This window comes from Limulus polyphemus, unplaced genomic scaffold (assembly GCF_000517525.1).
Source record: "Limulus polyphemus unplaced genomic scaffold, Limulus_polyphemus-2.1.2 Scaffold2389, whole genome shotgun sequence".
In the NCBI taxonomy this organism is placed as follows: domain Eukaryota; kingdom Metazoa; phylum Arthropoda; class Merostomata; order Xiphosura; family Limulidae; genus Limulus; species Limulus polyphemus.
In genome coordinates, this window is record NW_013667999.1 from 93,001 (window position 1) to 113,179 (window position 20,179).

The 20,179-nt window shown below is 36.6% G+C and overlaps 1 protein-coding gene across 1 annotated transcript; it reads left to right on the forward strand.

Moving 5' to 3' along the window:
* Positions 1-5,962: 5,962 nt before the first annotated feature.
* Positions 5,963-19,650, forward strand: LOC106466825. Its single transcript, XM_013927126.2, has 4 exons — positions 5,963-6,096; positions 13,254-13,963; positions 14,981-16,281; positions 16,608-19,650. Exons 2-4 carry the CDS (start codon positions 13,459-13,461, stop codon positions 17,436-17,438), a joined length of 2,637 nt encoding a protein of 878 aa, XP_013782580.2. The 5' UTR covers positions 5,963-6,096; positions 13,254-13,458; the 3' UTR covers positions 17,439-19,650.
* Positions 19,651-20,179: the final 529 nt, after the last annotated feature.

Sequence of the window (20,179 nt, forward strand, 5' to 3'; positions counted from 1 at the left end):
AGGTAGGATTATCCTTGTCCACTCCAAGTGAAGCATTCGTTTCCTGTCTCGGAACCCTCTTTCGACTATTGTCACAAAATGAATGTGTGGGAGACGGGGGGAAAGACCCCATGACTCATTTTGATGTAAGAAAAGAAAATCCCTTTAAACTCCAGATAATTATAAAAAAACTTGTATTCCAACCGACGTTTTGCCTCGCGAAGGCGAAACGTCGTTTAAAATCAAAGTTTGTTTTTATAATTACCTGGAGTTTAAAGGTCATTTTTTTCTAACCTTTTTTTTATCAAAATCTGTAAATCCCCCCGGTATGTACTATAAATTTTCAAAGACCCCGTGACTCAATGCGATTACTACTGAAATACGTAAGAGGACTCTCTCCGGTTTATGAAAATCTCAGGGGGGATGTCTCCCCATGTAAGTTATTCCTATGATGTTAAACACGTATTCAACAGTTACAGAATCAAGGCACGAACACCGAAACGTGAAAAAAAAGTGTTTTTTTTTAATCTTTTCGTTGAAATACGAAACTAAAAAGTATTTTAGTCATCGTAACGGGGAAAGCCTTGTGATTCAGAATTTGTGTTGTTGTTATTATGAAGGAAGTTTGTGATTCCTTCCTAATCAGATTTCGCTGATGATCGAATAAATATATTTCGAAACGTTTGCTACATGTGAATAAAATATTTTTTATTCTACGAATCGTCATTTGCATAATGTTCATCGATCGCACCTCGCTCTTTTATATTTTATATTTACTTTTAGTGTGCATTATAAGCTAGATACAACAAGAGGAAAAGACAAGGTCACGTAGTACTAGGCTCGTGAAGTTCCGTTTGTGTTTTATTACCAGAAACTATTTATAATGGAAACAAAACTAAAACCTAACATAGTGACGTCATAAAAAAAGAGGTTTTTAAGTTCCCCACATGATCCCATTAATAGAGAATTCAAACGAAATCACCACGCTCATAGCAAGCAAAATCTACAAGCTCGTGGGTGGCATGATAACAGCAGTTTATATTTTGCCCCACCCCTTATGTCTATGGACTTATAACGCCGAAAATCTGGTTTCGATAGCAGGGGTGGGCACAGTACAGATAGCCCATTGTGTAGCTTTGCCCTTAACAACAAATATACAAACAAAAACAAATTTTCTTTGACGTAATCATTGTATAGTTAGATGTTGCTGGTGTTTTATTAGCACAGAGCTGCACAATGAGCTATCTGGGCTCTGACCATCGCGGTGAATCGAACCCTGAATTTTAGCGTTGTAATTCCGTAAACTTACTGCTGACCCATCAGTGGACAGTATGGTTATAGGACTAGCGGTATTCATGTATGCAGAAAAAATACAGGAACAACAGACACTGTTGACTTGTGTTTCGCCGCTACTTAAATTCAGACCACTAATATTGAAGCTTCTTGACCAAAAAATAAATGTTTGACAGAAAGAGATTGAGTTAATGTGTTAGAACACCTACGTAAAAAGGAAGGTAATGTGTTAGAATACCTACGTAAACAGGAAGTTAATGTGTTAGAACACCTACGCAAACGGGAAGTTAATGTGTTAGAACACCTACGTAAACAAGAAATTAATGTGTTAGAACACCTACGTAAACAGGAAGTTAATGTGTTAGAACACCTACGCAAAAAGGAAGGTAATGTGTTAGAACACCTATATAAACAGGAAGTTAATGTGCTAGAACACATACGTAAATATGAAATCAATGTGCTAGAACACCTAAGTAAAAAGAAAGGTAATGTGTTAGAACACCTACGTAAACAGGAAGTTATTGTGTTAGCACACCTATATAAACAGGAAGTTATTGTGTTAGCACACCTATATAAACAGGAAGTTATTGTGTTAGCACACCTACGTAAACAGGAAGTTATTGTGTTAGCACACCTACGGAAACAGGAACATACTGCATGTTTCTGCTCTATTATATCAAGTTTGGTTTGTTTTTTTCTTTTATTTACTCCCAAATCTACTTTACTTATTTGTTTATATATTTAACCTAAAACCACATTAGCCTATCTGCTGTGCCCGCTGTAGGGAATCGAACTCTGGATTTTAGCGTTGTAAGTCGGTAAACTTACCGCTGTCCTACAGGGGGACTCCAAGTATGCAACCTTCGAACTGCAACTATTTATAAAACATGTTTCAGTTATTAAAGTCCCCCCCCTTTTTTTTTAAAACCATGTTAGCTTCACAATTACATGAAAATTATTCAAGCACGTCCAGAAGCCAAGCAACTCATTTTTTTTCCTTCTTCTTAAACTACAATATTTCGTGTTGACGTGTCTTTAATTTTGAACAGACAGATCTCATACAGCCGTCAGAATAAACGTTCGTGTATTATCAGTTTAAAAATGCACTCGAAAGTGGGTGCTAATAAAAAAATTCAAATGTGAACCTACACGACTTTGTGTACAATGAGGACTTTTGTTAGTAGCTCAACAAAATATGCTGATACTGTAGAACTTGTTGACACCTGGTATTGAGCGAAAGGTCTCGTCGGCACTGGGTATGGCAGATTTAGTGTGGTTGACACGTTATTACTTATTCTTTGTTTTCACTCATAAGTTCTTGTAATTATATATATTAATCATAGAATGTAATCGTTTGAAAACTTCCCTTTTATTTGTTTATATATACTTTTAGTGGTATATATATATATATATTTCTAAATCCATTTTTCAGTCATTGAGTTACTTACTCTTGAAGATGTAGAAACGAGTAGTTTTCGGATATTTACTAGTAAAAATAACTTGTTTCAGAAGCAGAACATAAAGACTAGGATCACAAAGAAACACGCTGCATTAAACCAGGGCCGCGGTCGAGCCCAGGTATTTTTTTTTTTAGAGCTTGCCTGGCACACCCTAGGTCCTTCTCATCTCCCTTTTCCCGTGCCCTTATTCATAGGTAACCGATTGTTAATAAAATATAGGCAGTTGTGACCGTTATTTTACACGGCAGCAAGGAAGTTGGGTTTACATCCTGACTTAAATATCGTATTTTACACGGCAGCAAGGAAGTTGGGTTTACATCCTGACTTAAATATCGTATTTTACACGGCAGCAAGGAAGTTGGGTTTACATCCTGACTTAAATATCGTATTTTACACGGCAGCAAGGAAGTTGGGTTTACATCCTGACTTAAATATCGTAAATATTTCAGCTGAACTAATACTCGTTGTGGTTTTCAGTAGAAACTCTTCTCATACAAGACATTTTTCAGATCTGAGAAGTATTAATTTCAATAAAGACAGCCAGGCGTAGCCTAGTGGTTAACGTGACCAGACTGCCGCAAAAACGTGCTCCGCACATCGGGGTCATGAGTACAAGTAGGGACAGCTGTAATCCTTGTTGTAAATAAATTAAATATTATATATGAGACTGAACAAAACAATGTCCGTCTCAAGCATAAGCAAGAGACGCCGTTATAATTATGGCCTCACAAGAGACGCCGTTATAATCATGGCCTCACAAGAGACGCCGTTATAATTATGGCCTCACAAGAGACGCCGTTATAATTATGGCCTCACAAGAGACGCCGTTATAATTATGGCCTCACAAGAGACGCCGTTATAATTATGGCCTCACAAGAGACGCTGTTATAATTATGGCCTCACAAGAGACGCCGTTATAATCATGGCCTCACAAGAGACGCCGTTATAATTATGACCTCACAAGAGACGCCGTTATAATTATGGCCTCACAAGAGACGCCGTTATAATTATGGCTTCACAAGAGACGCCGTTATAATTATGGTCTCACAAGAGACGCCGTTATAATTATGGCCTCACAAGAGACGCCGTTATAATTATGGCCTCACAGTGATGAGTTGGAAATAGCATTTGAAATTAAAATGAATTAATTGTTTCAACCACTCACAAAAGTGCAAATAAAAACGTGATACTGTATTGCTGACACTGAACAAACACAGAATTTTAACAGAAGATACAATTTACTTCTGAGAGGGGGGTGCACACCCCAACAGATTCCCAATCAAACTTTCACTTTCTCTTTAGGTTTATTCCCCTCGGTGGCTCAGTGGTAAGGATGGGGGTTTATAACGCTAAAAATCGGGGCTCAATACCTGCAGTTGGCACAGCGCAGATAATCAGTTGTATGGCTTTGCGCTTGAACACAAAGACACAAAATAATTTCAGCGTGCTGTTCAAGCTCGTTTTTAAATGGGATTTCATTCCTTACACAAATGATGCCATTTTATGTGTGTCGACTAAGAATAACAAAAAACAAATCCTTAAATTTCTGTGATCTGACTTACGAAGTGATAACTTTACTATTCTAAGGACAATGTTAGAAAAACGGGTAAATTTTTAGTATTTCAGGACTTCCAATTACTTACTATAATATTAACATCAATGTTAGTTTTAATTACCAGCTCTACCTTTGTTTATATGTCAATTGTGTTCTGGTTACATACAACTGGAAACTGTTTCTCAACACATACGCCAGTATCGATCTGTTAGTCTATGTACGTGTAGATATCTATTTTCTGTTAGGTTCTGTCGAAAACGTTTTATATAAAAGGTACATAAATTAATACGTAAGGGGGAAAAATAACGAATTTGAAAATGTAGATAAAATTACGTGTTAGTGCAGTGTTTTCTCAGCCGGATTTGGCAGACGACCCTCGGGTCCTGGCTTTGATCGTGGCTACGGTCCATTATCTCTACGAGAATGAAAAAAAAACATGGTAATTTTATTTATTTAAATAAAATGTTGACTCAGCGCAGACAGTTCGAGACCGTTTGGGAAACACTGTGTTAGAGAGAACAAAAATTCCTTATTCCACAAAAATATACTTCTGCGACAATGGTTTAACACAATTTTTGTGTCTTCCCTAAGTTAGGTATACTATATTGTTTATTAATAGTTGCTTTCATTAACAATATTTGTTATACTAGTTAATATATGGAATATTTTATTACAATTTACAGTTTTTACTGTAGAAACTTGTGTATTTGATAATGATCGCAGCAGTGAACCTAAACGTAATATATATAATGTCATTACTTTTTATTTTGATTTATTGTTTACTATTATATTTTTTATTATAAAGATTGTTTTCCACTGTTAGCTTAGAATATATATTTAGGACTAACCTAAATCTCCTAAGTGAGATATTGTTTGGATTACGGCCGAAAATATCGTTAACAGTGAGAGCTGTCAACTGATCAAACAATACATTCTAATCTACCCCCAGTGGCACAGCTGTATGTCTGCGGACTTACAATGCTAGAATCCGGGTTTCGATACCCGTGGTGGGCAGAGCACAGTTAGCCCATTGTGTAGCTTTGTGCTTAACTTCAAACATTCTAATCTTTATAAGTAGAAACGAAATAAAAATATATTTAATTAGTTATGCTCATGGCCAGGTTGGTTTTTAATTTCGATCTAATTACACAGCTGATTAAGGTTAAGAAAGAAAAAAGTTTTACTATCACAATCACATCAGTAACGTTTAGAAAAGAATTTTTCAATTTATGGTGTCTTGAAAAAACCGTCTGATGCATTAATTATGTACGCTACTTAGTTAAAGCTCAAGAAAAGTTAATTACTTTTTTGCTAGATAAAGCAACTTACAAACGACAAAAACAAACTCCTGCTACGTACGTGGCATCACCATCAGGTGAAAAATAAAGCTTTCAACTTAAGCTACAGAGACGACTAGCGGAGTTACTGGGAAGTACTTACACAAAACTCAACCTTAGAAACCCCGACGTATTGTTTTTTTATATTCCCTGTCTGGGCTACATTCCTTTCATTTTCCTTCTCTCCCCCCCTCTCCCCCTTAGTGAACGCGTCCTGACATTCGTTAGAAGGTAAGACTTCAGATGTCGCTAGTAGAGCACTAAATTTGAGCTACTGTACGCTGCATTTACCAGTCTGTTCACAAGATGTTGAGACGGCACGAGATGAGCACGCGAGTCTGTGAGTGCCTCAAGTGGAAGCATATCTGTTGATAATACTTTATTAGAACAGCACCGAATTTACAACATTTGTATGTATTTTTTTTATACCGACTGGGTGTGAGAATAGAACCTGTTTCAGAATTCAACAAAGGTAAGAAATTTTCACATTTTTTTAAATTAGGGTTTTTATATTATTATTTCTTTCCAAGTCTGATATTTTTATTATGAACTCTAATCAAAGATAGGTTAGCTATTAAAACTGAAATAGAACTAAGAGTGGCCTAGCCAACCTACAATTCGCCACCCCCCCCCCCCCATTGGTTCAGCGTTAACTCTGAGGGATTATAATGCTAAAAATCGGGTTTCGATACCCGTGGTGGGCAAAGCACAGATATCTTACTGAGTAGCTTTGTGCTTAACAAAACACATAAACAAAGGTTAAAATTAAAGAGTAACTCAAGAACTGGCGGTGGGTGTTGTTGACTGATTGTATTCCCTCTAGTGGATCAGTTCAGATTCGTGGATGGCTATGTGCACATATGCCTTGTGTATCTTCACTGGAACAAGAACTGAGACAACTTCGAATAACAACAATATGGTATGGATAGCAATCACAACTAGAAATATCTTGTGTTTTAACCAATAGATCTCTGATTGGTCCATCAATCAAGTACGATGTAAATATATATATATATATTACAGATCTTGTTTTTATTTCTCACCAGAGGTGATATCGAATAGAAAATATGTGGCTTAAAGGCTTAAAACATTCTGTCATTGTACCCTCTGCTGTGGATTGCAATTCTCACTATTCAAGGCTAATCAACAAACAACTTGGGTCAGCAACCAAAGAAATACCATTATAACGGTGAAGTGTATATAATATCCATGGGGTTTTAACTCAAAACCCCATGGATCTAAATAAATGTTTTAAAACAAATATTGTTTTAACAGAGTTCAACTGAGCGGTTAGGATCGTGGCCATTGGTATTCTACTGATTGGTTATCTTCCTTTTGGTCGGTAGTTTTAAATTAGGGACGGTGGCCTTGGTCGGTAGTTTCAAATTAGGGACGGTAGCCTTGGTAGTTTTGCCATAAATAACCGGTTAATTCTGAATATCATTATTTACCTTTTTGTGTAGTTATCATAGTTTATGATAGAATCTGGTTCAGATAGTCCACGGCTAGTGACTTTTTTTTATCGTTCAGATACTGTGAGTTTATTTCCTGAGAATCTCACAATTAATGTCTGAAACTCCTCCTTGACTTCCTTCAAATATTTAACCATCGATTTTGTTTGCGTAATACTAGTTTCCATACCAGTTTGTTCTGTTCTCAGGACCACCAGTTTCTGCATGACTGTAACTAGTTATGAATCACAAGTTTAAACTTGGTAGAATATTGTCTCTAGCTACGGTGCTGCCACTCTGACAGTAGTTATGTCACTACTGTCAGGCTTGCTCTACACCAGTCCATAATGTGTAGTTATGTCACTACTGTCAGGCTTTCTCTGAAACAGTCCATAATGTGTAGTTATGTCACTACTGTCAGGCTTTCTCTGAAACAGTCCATAATGTGTAGTTATGTCACTACTGTCAGGCTTTCTCTACACCAGTCCATAATGTGTAGTTATGTCACTACTATCAGGCTTTCTCTACACCAGTCCATAATGTGTAGCTATGTTACTACTGTCAGGCTTTCTCTACACCAGTCTATAATGTGTAGTTATGTCACTACTGTCAGGCTTTCTCTACACCAGTCCATAATGTGTAGTTATGTCACTACTGTCAGGCTTTCTCTGAAACAGTCCATAATGTGTAGTTATGTCACTACTGTCAGGCTTTCTCTACACCAGTCCATAATGTGTAGTTATGTCACTACTGTCAGGCTTTCTCTACACCAGTCCATAATGTGTAGTTATGTCACTACTGTCAGGCTTTCTCTGAAACAGTCCATAATGTGTAGTTATGTCACTACTGTCAGGCTTTCTCTGAAACAGTCCATAATGTACAAATATATCACCATTATCCGTAAGCTAACGACTGCCTGAGTCTTGCAGGGGAAAAATATATTTATCACACACACACTTTCAGATATTTCCTTAATGTATTTTAACGAATTAATTTAAATTTTGATAAAACGGCAACCAAACTACAACAAGGCGCAGGTAATCTGCGACACAACTGACATCGGATATCACTCTGCGAGGCAACTGACATCGGATATCCCTCTGCGACACAACTGACATCGGATATCACTCTGCGACGCAACTGACATCGGATATCACTCTCCAGAATTTTCCAACTAGTAGCTTTCTTCTTCCGGTGTCATGGGATCCAGTTTAATTTCGCTCCAATTGTTGGGCTCCATTCGTCTAGAACCAGAACTGAACACCCAGTGCAATTACTGGCATTGTTAAAAGGAATGGTCGAGGAAATGCCTTTAGGCTTAATTGTTCTCTTTAATTAATAATGAAAAGGTAATTGGACTTAATTCAAAAATACAATAACTTAGCTGTATGTTCGTAGGCAAGGAATAGTTATATTAAAATTTTAACAAAACGTTGAAGCTACTTGATTACAAAACAATGCAGTGTCTCACATTTCTTGTTTGTTGCCTTTTATGTTGTTAATTTGTATGCACATTGTTGACAATCGTACCACGTGATTTTCAGTGTATTATTCCCAGTTTATCAAGTTCGTTGCCTACCTTTGATGGTTAACACACTCCCATGCACATTAAGTACATTCGCTGTTATTGATTAGTCAGCGTGTTTTAATGTATTAATATATTCATGAACACTTCTCCTGAGGGTCGTCGACCGTTTGTGACAAAGCTTTCGAAAGAACTTTGGAAAAGAACGTTTGAATTGAAGAGTAACTGAGAGTACGAGCACAAAATGGTTTTTCTCAGTTCGCTGAGAATATACACACCTGTAAAAACGCGTTAAATATTTACCTCACGACGGCCATTGTTCCTGTCCATGAGGTACTTGAGACAACCCTGAAGATAGAGATCTTTCTTATGAGTATCTAATATTCAACAGAACTATCCCTCATTTCAGTGGACCATTCTCGGGTTAGCAGAAGCTCCCAAGACGAAATTCTCTTAGTATAGAGTAGTTAACAATATGTTTTAGACTAATGTTTTTTTTCCCTTGGACTTAGTATTATTAGGTGTCAAGAAAACGAGAAGCATTAAGCCGAAAACATGCTTTAGGCTTAGTCCTTGTAAGGAACTTATTTTGCTCGAACAACTTTGTCAAGTAACTAGCAGGTAAAAAAATAAGGGGGGGGGGGAGCTTCATGTGCACCTAATCTAATATTCTTTCCAACATGAAGGAGTATTATGTTTTGAAAGAGTAAAGTGGTCGTTTGTCGATTGAAAGGCAAATTCCTTTAAGAACTCAGTCGGTTGTGAAAGGTTTTATTTGCATTTATATCATTTCCAACTTGGGGGGGGGGGGGTATTTCTGTTTTGGAAGAGTAAAGTAGTCGTCTGGCGATTGAAAGCTAAAGGTTTTTTCAGGACTCAGTCGGTTTTGAGAACACTGAAATGCATCTAGCAAATAAATAAATAAATCGGTTTATTTTCGGGAGCTCCATTTTGAACGAATAAGCTGGTTTAGCAAACATCAATTAATAATCCACAATGAACCAACTGGTTGTAAGAAAGAGCAAAACGTTCAATTTGACGTGTAAGGTTCTTATTGAATCGTTCAATCGTAGATCCCGCACGACAAATTCTTCACGCAAAGCTCTTGATAGTAATCAGTAAGTTGACAACGGCACTATGGGACAGGAAGTTGGAAATTAGTAGCATTTGCTGGAAGTCACGAACTGACAGGATGTTTCTCCTGACCAACCTGAAAATACTCATTCCTAACACAGTAGTCTCGCTAATTAGGTGTTTTTATTTCAGTACTTTTGACGGGACGCAGGCCAAACTTATCGCCATTGACCTTGAGGTGAAGCTTCTGTTGATAAGAGAAAGTTCTAGCTTAATGTGCTTTACCATTCATCGATGTTTACAGTTGTCTGACTCTTCGTACAAGCTTACGTAGTCACAGCCCTCGAAACAATAGAAATCGTGTAAATGATATATAAACTTATCAGCTTTCGGTCTGAAGCTTGGTCAAGCTGAAAGGCATCAGAAAACAAAGGAACAAAAAAGTGCTTTGTACAATTGAGTAATTACTTACCATTAAATATAATGAATGCTGCTAATATTCTAAAGTAGGTAAATGCTTGTAATATGGACCACCTGTTATGATGGATATTGAGATAATACCATTACGTTTGTGATACGCACAACCAGCCATGATTTATATTAAAATAATATCGTTACAATAGCGATTTTCTTATCAATCTGCCCCAGTCGTACAGCGGTACGTCTGCAGACTTACAACGCTAGAAACCGGGATTCGATACCCGTGGGGGAGGGTGGCAGAGCATAGATAGCCCATTGTTTAGCTTTGTGCTTATACTACAAACAAACAATTCTTATCCATCCAACGCTTGTAATACGTGCCACCAGCCATGATTCATATTGAGATAATACCATTACGATAGCGATTTTATTTCTATTTTAAAAATAACTGATTTTAAAATATGAGCACTTTTCCCAAGCTCCTAAAAACCCTCAAATTATTGTCTTAAATAGTTCACTTATTCTCCCCGTTCACTTATTCACTTATTCTTCACTTATTCACTTATTCTACTGACATAGGAGACCCCAGTAATTATTAGTGGCTAATATTGACGGCTGTCGTTTTGAAATATTTACAAAAATAACAAGTACATTCATTGTCTTGATGCAAGAATTAATGCTGGTTTACACATACGTCTTTTCCAAAAAATCAATAGGTCACTGCTCAAAAAGTTTGGTTCAGAAACTAACTATGAAACTATGATTTATTTAGTTATCTTTATAATCAATTACACATCTATTACGATACTGTTATCAGTTAGTGGTGTATTATATATTGTGTATTTATAGATTTTGTTTTTAATTAATCTTACTTCTTCCCTATTAGAGAAGATGCACTTTGTATAATCATTCTCTCTTTTTTGTGTATCCGTTTGTTACAACACATTAGATAAATAGTCACTTGTGAGTGTTGTTACAATGCTTTAGATAGTCACTTGTGAGTGTTGTTACAATGCTTTAGATAGTCACTTGTGAGTGTTGTTACAATGCTTTAGATAGTCACTTGTGAGTGTTGTTACAACGCTTTAGATAGTCACTTGTGAGTGTTGTTACAACGCTTTAGATAGTCACTTGTGAGTGTTGTTACAACGCTTTAGATAGTCACTTGTGAGTGTTGTTACAATGCTTTAGATAGTCACTTGTGAGTGTTGTTACAACGCTTTAGAGACCCGGCATGGCCAGGTCGTTAGGACGATTCACTTCGAATCCCCGTCCAACCAAACATGTTCGCCCTTTCAGCCGTGGGGGCGTTATAATGTGTCGGTCAATCCTACTATTCTTTGGTAACTGAGTAGCCCAAGAGTTGGCGGTGGGCGGTGATGACTAGCTGCCTTTCCTCTAGTCTTTCACTGCTAAATTAGGGATGGCTAGTGCAGATAGCCCTCGTGTAGCTTTGCGCGGTTTTCAGAACAAACTAAACAACGCTTTAGATAGTCACTTTTGAGTGTTGTTACAACACATTAAGTGGTCACGTGTAACTTAAAAAGTTGTTTTTGTAGTGAACTCGAATGGTTCCATCAAACTGAGTTTTTGGCGGGATGTCCTGGAGTTCGTAACTATAGATGTAATGTCAGTTTCCACCAAATCTTCGCACCGCTCACGGTGATTTGGTTACAACCCATGTGTAATGAGAGCTCAGTCTTTAATGGATAACACATGTCCAAGGGAGCAGCTGTTCTCGTAACGTCTCTCCCCGAGATACTTTCATCTGCCAAAGTTTCAGATTTTTATCTCTTTGAATGTCTGTGTGTGTGTGTGCATAGAATGTGGACTGCATTGTAGAAAGTCACTCTTGTTCTGTACAGATGTTCTACAAGGTCGATCTTGTTATGTACAGGTTTTGTACAAAATGAATATTAACTTCCAATCAGAGCAAGTTATGTTGTAAGAGCGAAACAAAAAAAAAATCAACCTTACTATCAGTATATTTAATTAAATAAACTCTTCTTACGTTTCTATTCACAAAAATTTGAATGTATTATTTCGTTGCTTGGTTACCGTCCCTTTTAATGATATTTTCGGTTGTATATTTTTCAATACACTAATAAAATTTTCTAAGAAAGACCAAATGTTAATTTTGTTTCATAAAATATAATTAAATGAGAATTTTAAATATAGAAAATTCATTCTAAATGTACAGAATTACCCTTAGTAATGTCTTATAATAGGTCACAGCTGAAAATAGTTGTTTCAAAATAGGTTTTAACGGTAAAGACGGTCGTACCTGTTAGTGTAAAAGCTGTAACTTGTAATAAAAAAAAAAATGCTTATAATCAGTAAGTAAACTCAAAACGAAACTACTGATATGTATCTTGTTAACAACGACTGGCGAAGAATGTAGATCTGGCGATAAACTACTGATATGTATCTTGTTAACAACGACTGGCGAAGAATGTAGATCTGGCGATAAACTACTGATATGTATCTTGTTAACAACGACTGGCGAAGAATGTAGATCTGGCGATAAACTACTGATATGTATCTTGTTAACAACGACTGGCGAAGAATGTAGATCTGGCGATAAACGATAAGATTACATTTTCATCGGTTATTTACTGACAGCGATAAAATGTGGCTGTTAAGAGGTCTGTTACTCTGTATGTACCATACCGCTGGAAATATTCATCACAGGAATAGAATTAAACCACGTGCTAACCAAACGTGACATCAGGTCAGAGCACTGGTTTCGATTTTTGTGATTTCATGTAAAAACTACGTGGTCTGGCCGCTTTGAAAAGTAATTTATTTATTTTAACGCAAAGCTACACAATGGACTATCTGCGCTGTAGCCGCTACGAGTATCGAACCCCAAATTCTAGCCTTATAATCCCACGAAGAGACGTTGGCAAGTTAGTTCCTTTTAATAATCTTACACCAAGGAAGTCAAAGTGATTTTTTTTAAAGTCTTATTTTATTGTGTTTTACGTTGACTAGTCTTAATCACGTAACTGATTTATTAACACCAAAAAAATAAGTTCGTTCGATGACTAGATACTTATAAAGATTTAACGAATGTATCAAAGTTTTACACATCTAACGTCAATTGCTACATAATTATGTGTCTAATTACGTCTTCTTTTTTTTTACGTGCGTATTTAGGTCCTTCGGGGGAGTTCGTCGATGTGTCGTGGCTGATCAGGTCGTTACAGAGGAACAAAATATCTTTTGTCAGTGAAGTTGTGTTTTATTTGATGGTCGTTAAATCGTAGTATCAAATTAATCAATTGTTGTTGTTTGATGTGACAATTAATCATTGGACGTCCACAAAATCTGTCGGAACTGAAGTAACCTATCAACTGTTACCATGCCATTCGTTACAAATACTAACAGAAGACACCAGAGGGCATTCTCACTGACATGCCGTAGGCCACGCCTCAATAACCTATTTTCAATATGGTATTGCGTCATGGCTTTCGTCTTTCAAATCTACATTATTGTCAACAGTATACACCAGTTTATTAAACATATTGCTTTGCCATGGCCAGTGGATGACCAACCGTTCGTGGAGTTAAACGCATATGTTGCCTTTATTGGAGCAGCGTTGATCCTGCTACCATTCTTCGTCGTTGCTGGCATTATCAAAGTTGGAAACTTTCCTAATGATGGCGGGAAGTGGGGCAGAGACGCTGATGAAGACGGGGCTATCTACCAAAACTTGCGCAGAGCTAAGCCAAGAAGATGGTTGAGGATGATCTGGAAACATGGCGGCCCGACAGCACCGTTCCTTCACGTTTGTACAGCGTTCTGCTTGCTATTACCCAGGGTGTTGATCCAGGCCAGATTGATCCAGCACGGATTCTTGGGTAAAGGTGCGTCTCGTAAAGCTTCTTAACTGTTAAGCCCATGACTTAAAGTAGCTTTAAAACTCCGCTTTATAAAAGCCAGAAAATGGATAGTCCGACTTTTGAAATTTATTATCTATTGAAAAAAAAAAAGACTGAAATTAGCATGTGTATAACTTTTTAGGATAGTCTAAAGAACTCTTTTTTTTTAACTTTGATCATTAACGTTATGTTAAACCTTTATCCATTATTGATAAATAAGGCCAAGATATGTATATTAGTTTCAAACCCTTCCGCAAGAATCTTGTTTTTTGGGTTATGAATTAGAATGATATTCCCGATAATAGCAAAGGAGCAGATGGATATAAAGAATGACAAATAACCTCAAAAATTGCAGGCAGAATGGTAGGTAGAAAGATAATCCCAACACTGATCCAAGTTGTCGCATGTACAAACTGTTAAAACCACGCTGTAATTTGTGGATCTGATAGTAATTTCATTATATATGCCGTATTTATTCTTTAGCGTTACGTAATTGACGATAAGGATCCTATAATCACTTCATTTACTTTAAACCAACGTAGATCCCCCTCCCCCTCTATTCGTGGCTTAACGGTAAGTCTGGGAGCTTATAACGCAAAAATTTGAATTTCGATACTCGTTATGAGCAGCACACACGGCCCATTGTGTAGCTTTTTGGGGATCAGACACCTCTGTCACACAAGGAATTGTGAAACGCACAAGAAACATTCATTTTGCATAATTTTATAAACCGGGTTTTTTGGGGGTGAGAGGGGTGAATTCTGTTAGCACAGAACAGTTGTGTTGGTTTTTTAATGCTCTTTTCTAAAATGTAGCTTTAATCTTTAAGCAATATTCTTCTCGATTTCTTATTTGAAATAGTTTAAAGTTAGATAAGTGATAGCTTTCCTACGTGTTTAGAACAATTTTTCTGGCAAACCTGTGTAAAAAAACAGATATTAATCTTCGACTTGTAAACAAGGAAGACAAAAATTTATAAAATTAAACTGTTTTGTTTTTTAGCTAATCTTTGGAATACGGATTTGGACTTCATGATCACCCACAAGGATCGATTAGTGACCCTTAAGTTTCTGTCCACGATAAACGAAACTGAGGTGTGGGGGAAGGAAGCAGCAGAACAACAACTCAGACCCAAAGCAGTGACCGAAGATCAATTGGAAGACATAACTCCTGTCTCAGCAGAGTTTCTAAATTACGGACTGGCTTTATTTGTGTACGCAGTTCGCTATCCCTCCGTTTTCTGGAAGGTCAACAAGAGTTTCACTTTATTCTTTTCGATTCAGACAGTTCTGACTGCCTTGCAACAGCTGTTAGCCTTCACTGGGTTCACGGTTCTTTACAAAGTTAACATGTACGGACCTACAGAGGTCCTCCTGAGGTTCAGTCCGCTTCTTCTGAACATTTCACAGAGCTTACTACTTTTCTTTATTTATAATATGATTTTAATGATGTCCTCCAGCATTCTTTATCTCTATGGTCTCCAGAAATTCCACGAATTCGAAGAACAAAAAATCCAAAAACGTCACGTCACCTGGACAGAGGAATCTCGCCGTCTCTGGGGTTACATTCCTCATCTGAGCGCTCTCCTGATTCTTCTCCTGGTGATCTCGATCTCTGCACCTTTGATGTACGACTATACGATGGTTTACTGTGGAAGTCTAGATGGAGCAGTATTTGCTGGTGTGATAGGCACCGTAATGCATCTCTTGCTTTGGGTATTGCTTTGGTTAGGCCTCACCGTGAAACAGTCATGGAGATTCAGAACAGCCAAAGGTCAAAACTGCCCACTAGACTGTAGTGGACCAAGAGCAGCTAATGACTGTGAACTGGAAATGTTAAACGACACCAAAGAATTACCACTACTGGTTATCGAAAATGGACAGACTTACCATATAAGAGAAAAAACGTCTAAAGAAGCTATTATAGACATAGCACTAATGTCGACGACTCGTGAAAAATCACCAGATGACAATGGAGACATCTACTGGCTGAAACCTAAGTTTCCTCTCCCAAAGAATACTGATGGTCTACCAGAAGAAGACAGAATGTCATTGCCCAAAATTTCTCGAAAATCGTCTTTCTCCAAAGAGCAGAAAGTAACATTTGAAGATAGGCTACCTGGATCTTCCTTAAGACGAGTGAGATCACTTAATAGCAAAACTCCAAGCGTTATTGGTAAACTTAGAAAACCCCAAGTTAAGTTTGAAGAATGTTCTGATGTGAACTCGGACATTGGAGATTATACAACTCTAAGGGAACTTATCAGAACCAAAGATGGTGGATTTGAGAGACCTTCCTTAAAGGTGAGAAAATGGCATAAAATATTAATAATAAAGATTGTACATCAAACCAATAGCAAATATTAATAAATAGATAAATATGTATTAATATAAATATAATTAAAAATAAATTCATTCATCAAGCTGTAGACTTGCATATGGTTGTGTGTAACTTCGAATGTTAGAAACTTTTTTGGAGTGGAGAAGTTTTTGAAATAATTAGAAGCGGTTAGCCCACTAGAAATGTTTATATATCATTGCATAACAAACTAGAGTAACGGTGTTTTATGTGAGTAGTTGCATGTTCTGACATTTACATAAATAGTTAAATTCATGCATTTGTTTTACAGAGTATGAGTCCCTTCCGTTTCAATGGAAGTACACGCCCTCTGTTGGACGAAGGAGAGTACACTTTACTTCTTGACAACCGTCGATGTTCTAATAGGATTTTGGCTCCTGTTGTTGTCCATAATGGTCTCCAGTCTTCTCCCGGGAACTCAACCCCACATAGTACTCTCAGCACGGATTCTGGAATCACTAAAGGCCATGGAGACGAGAACAACTCCCGAGATAATCTGACGCCCAGATCAGGTTCTAACAATGAAGCTCTTGATAAAGCAGCTAGCGACTCCTCTAGTGGTGTTCACTCCAACTGCAGTATGGCTGACAAGCGGTCTTCTAGTCTAGAAAACATACCAGCTATGGATCCACCAAAGTTCAGGTGGAAGAGTTTGTCATTACAGCGGACTGTGGCTCCACCTACAGGCAGTGACTGTACTGGTGGATCCACACTATTATCCTCGTTGCTACCAAATAGTACGTTATATGATAACCCATACGAATTAACTGTGGGTATCAGACACCCAAATAACCGAGTTATCAGTGGTAAGAATGTTGGTAGTAGATTTGGTCGGACTACAAATAAACGTTTGACCCCAGTTAATGACCAGTCTGACTATATAGAAGGTCCATTGCTCACTAATTCTGTAAAAAACGAAGCTACGTCTTTTTGGACCCAACATTCTACTGCGGACGGTAATGAATTGTTCAGTAAAAATCAGTTTGTCGGTCAACCTATGCACAGTGAGAGGTCAGCTTTGAGTGAACAAAAAAGAAGAGATTCAGCCAACTATTCGTTAGCCTCCTCCGGAGATTCGGACAATAGCATTCCTCGTTGTTGACCTCTTAAGATCGGTAACAACCATACAGTTTCAACAATATTTAAGCTGCATCCAAACGGTAATACCAAACACTAACTCGTTGGTTTTTATTGAAAGTGAACGACTTTTTTTGTTATCCAGAAAGGATGTAAATGAAGAGACATTTTGTCGTTGAACGATTCTTCCCGTGGAAGAAAATAACTCTCAGATGGAGAACATGGCCGTGACCAGTGAATAACACACTTCAAATCACGCCTTCCTTTTATTTCGTAAATATTTAATTGCAACTTATTGAACTATCACAGGGCGCTGGTGAACTGATTTACTCGGTGACCAAGGTCATTGATTCAGTGCTGTGTTGACCAATGATGTATATAAAGAGTAGGCGTTGTTTTGTTTGATGTTAAGCGCTCAGTTACAAAATAGGCTATCAGCGTTTCGTCCACCGCAGAGAATCGAACCCCGGAATTTAGTGTTACAAGCTCTCGGGCTTACCGCTGAGCCATTTGGGAATTTTACATCGTGTGTGGTATTGTATCTTATTTAAATATTTGTATTTAAAGAATTCCAACGGAAACTGAAATGTCACAAAATACACCTGTTACATTGCTCACTTGTTTTTAATGTTGATTTCTATAACTAATGATTATGTATAGAAAATGCGTTGTCCTAAAAATGTAAAAAGAACTTATGTTCCAACTTTGGATGAGATTAGGAAAAAGGTTGTAGTGTACAATCATTCCAAACCCTGATATTATGAAGTTAGTCTTTTATCAGCATATATTGCACAACTCTGAATTGTTTCTTTGATAATATTTGTATTTCTAAACTCAAATCATACTCCTTTTTGTATTATTCAGTATTTGGTGGTTTTACTAACTAGCAAACAGTGGAAGTTAAACGTTTTATTCGTCATTATACTTGTAAACATTTCAGAAAAAACAGATGGTTGTTTAATTAAAAGCGACTTGAGCAGTTTTGCATACTAATATTAACTGGTGTTTGTCTAGATTTTCTATATTTTTTTACAAGATTTTGAAGCTATCTAAAATACTTTTCACCCAATTTAATCATCACCTTTTAAATATCTTATATTTCCATAATAAATGAAAAATTATCGTGTATCATAGCGCCATCTAGTTTAACCAAATATAACTGTTGATAACACTTATCATTTTCAATGGATTGAAAATGCTCTAATTATGCTAGAAATGAGGTATAAAAATAGTTAAAATTGGAATGTCTAAAGTCTGTTAGTATTACGAAACAACGAACGGTCAGATCTGACTTAATTTTTTTTATATTTTTTATTGTTGTTACTGTTGTTGTTCTTGTGCCTTGTAGTTTTAAGCGACTTTATTTGACAAAGTATTTTTTTTGGAAAACAAATATATTTCGTAATGCCAGATTCGGGTCACGTTTCTCCCGTTTTATTTACAAGAATCAACACGTCGCCATTTTTTTTTTCAGAAAATTGCGACTGTATGTTTATATTCTTGTATCACAGGAGCGCCACGTGTGTGAATGAAAGGAACCACAACTTTAAGATATTGTTTTACATGTTATATATTACCAGAATATCGTTTCTGATTCTACGGTACGCGTCTTCTTATAACATTAAACACCTACTAACCTTAAAATATCTCTCTTCAAAGAATTGGTTTCTGACGGGAAGAGAGTGAAACCACGTGGTGTTTTACTACGGAATCTGAGGCCATAACCACGTGGTGTTTTACTACGGAATCTGAGGCCATTTATTCAAACAAAGCATAAAAAAGCAATTTCGATAGATTAAAATTTTGAAGATAGCTCAATCTTTCGGAAAAAGTGAGCAGTTTTATCTAAAAAACTTCATAGACAGGTGTGTTCTCTAGGAATTTTTCTTGAATTAATTAATGGTAAATCGATCGTAAAAGGAACTCCAAATAAGGTTTGTATATATATATATATGTATATATATATATTAGTATATTTATTATATGTGACAAGTATTGATACATTGAGCTTTTATAACCAATCAACTACTTGATTGGGCTTGTCGTTAACTGCTACCGATCTCATTTCTATACAGAATATGCAAGGACTTTTTCGAATGACAAACTAAACTAGCAATAAGCTTGCATTTTCTTTTTATTGAAAGTTATATGGTAAACTTTAAGCTTTATCGTTGAGATGTTATATTGCCTAAAGCTTTAGATAATGTAATGATGAAAATGTTTTGCTAATTTAAGATTTATTTTTGGACTTTTGTTGAAATTGCTTCATTGTTTATACATTAATTGAGTGTATCTTTTGCCATTGTAAATAAAACCATATGAGAATAGAAAAAAAAAATGTTGTTGTTCATCTAGCACAAACAAGAATATCTATACACTGTCCTTTTCTTCACGTTTACTTTCTAAATACCTTCCAAACATTAGTATAATAGTGTCATGTAACAAGATATTTTTAAATATTTTTTATCAGCTATAGAACACCGAAACAAATGAGCTCAGATGACCACTCGGTATCAATATCAGCTTTGAAATATCGCTTTATATCTCTTTTATTAATAATGTCAGAAATCGGTTTTATATGTTAGCTGTTTCCTAGGACGTAACAATCAAAACAAAAAGATAGCACACTGACGAAACGGTTGTTGTTTAAATAACTCGTGTATGTTAGTTGTTTCCTGGGACGTAAAAATCAAAACAAAAATTTAGCACACTGATAAAAATTAAGTTCATCTAATTCACACCGAAACTGTTGTGGTTCGAACAAGT

Excerpts from the sequence above, each read along its gene's own strand:
- LOC106466825 (XM_013927126.2), top strand. The coding sequence starts at position 13,459 with ATGCCATTCGTTACAAATACTAACAGAAGACACCAGAGGGCATTCTCA. Across the intron at positions 13,964-14,980 it reads GCACGGATTCTTGGGTAAAG|CTAATCTTTGGAATACGGAT; the intron begins GTGCGTCTCGTA and ends TTTGTTTTTTAG. Across the intron at positions 16,282-16,607 it reads TTGAGAGACCTTCCTTAAAG|AGTATGAGTCCCTTCCGTTT; the intron begins GTGAGAAAATGG and ends TTTGTTTTACAG.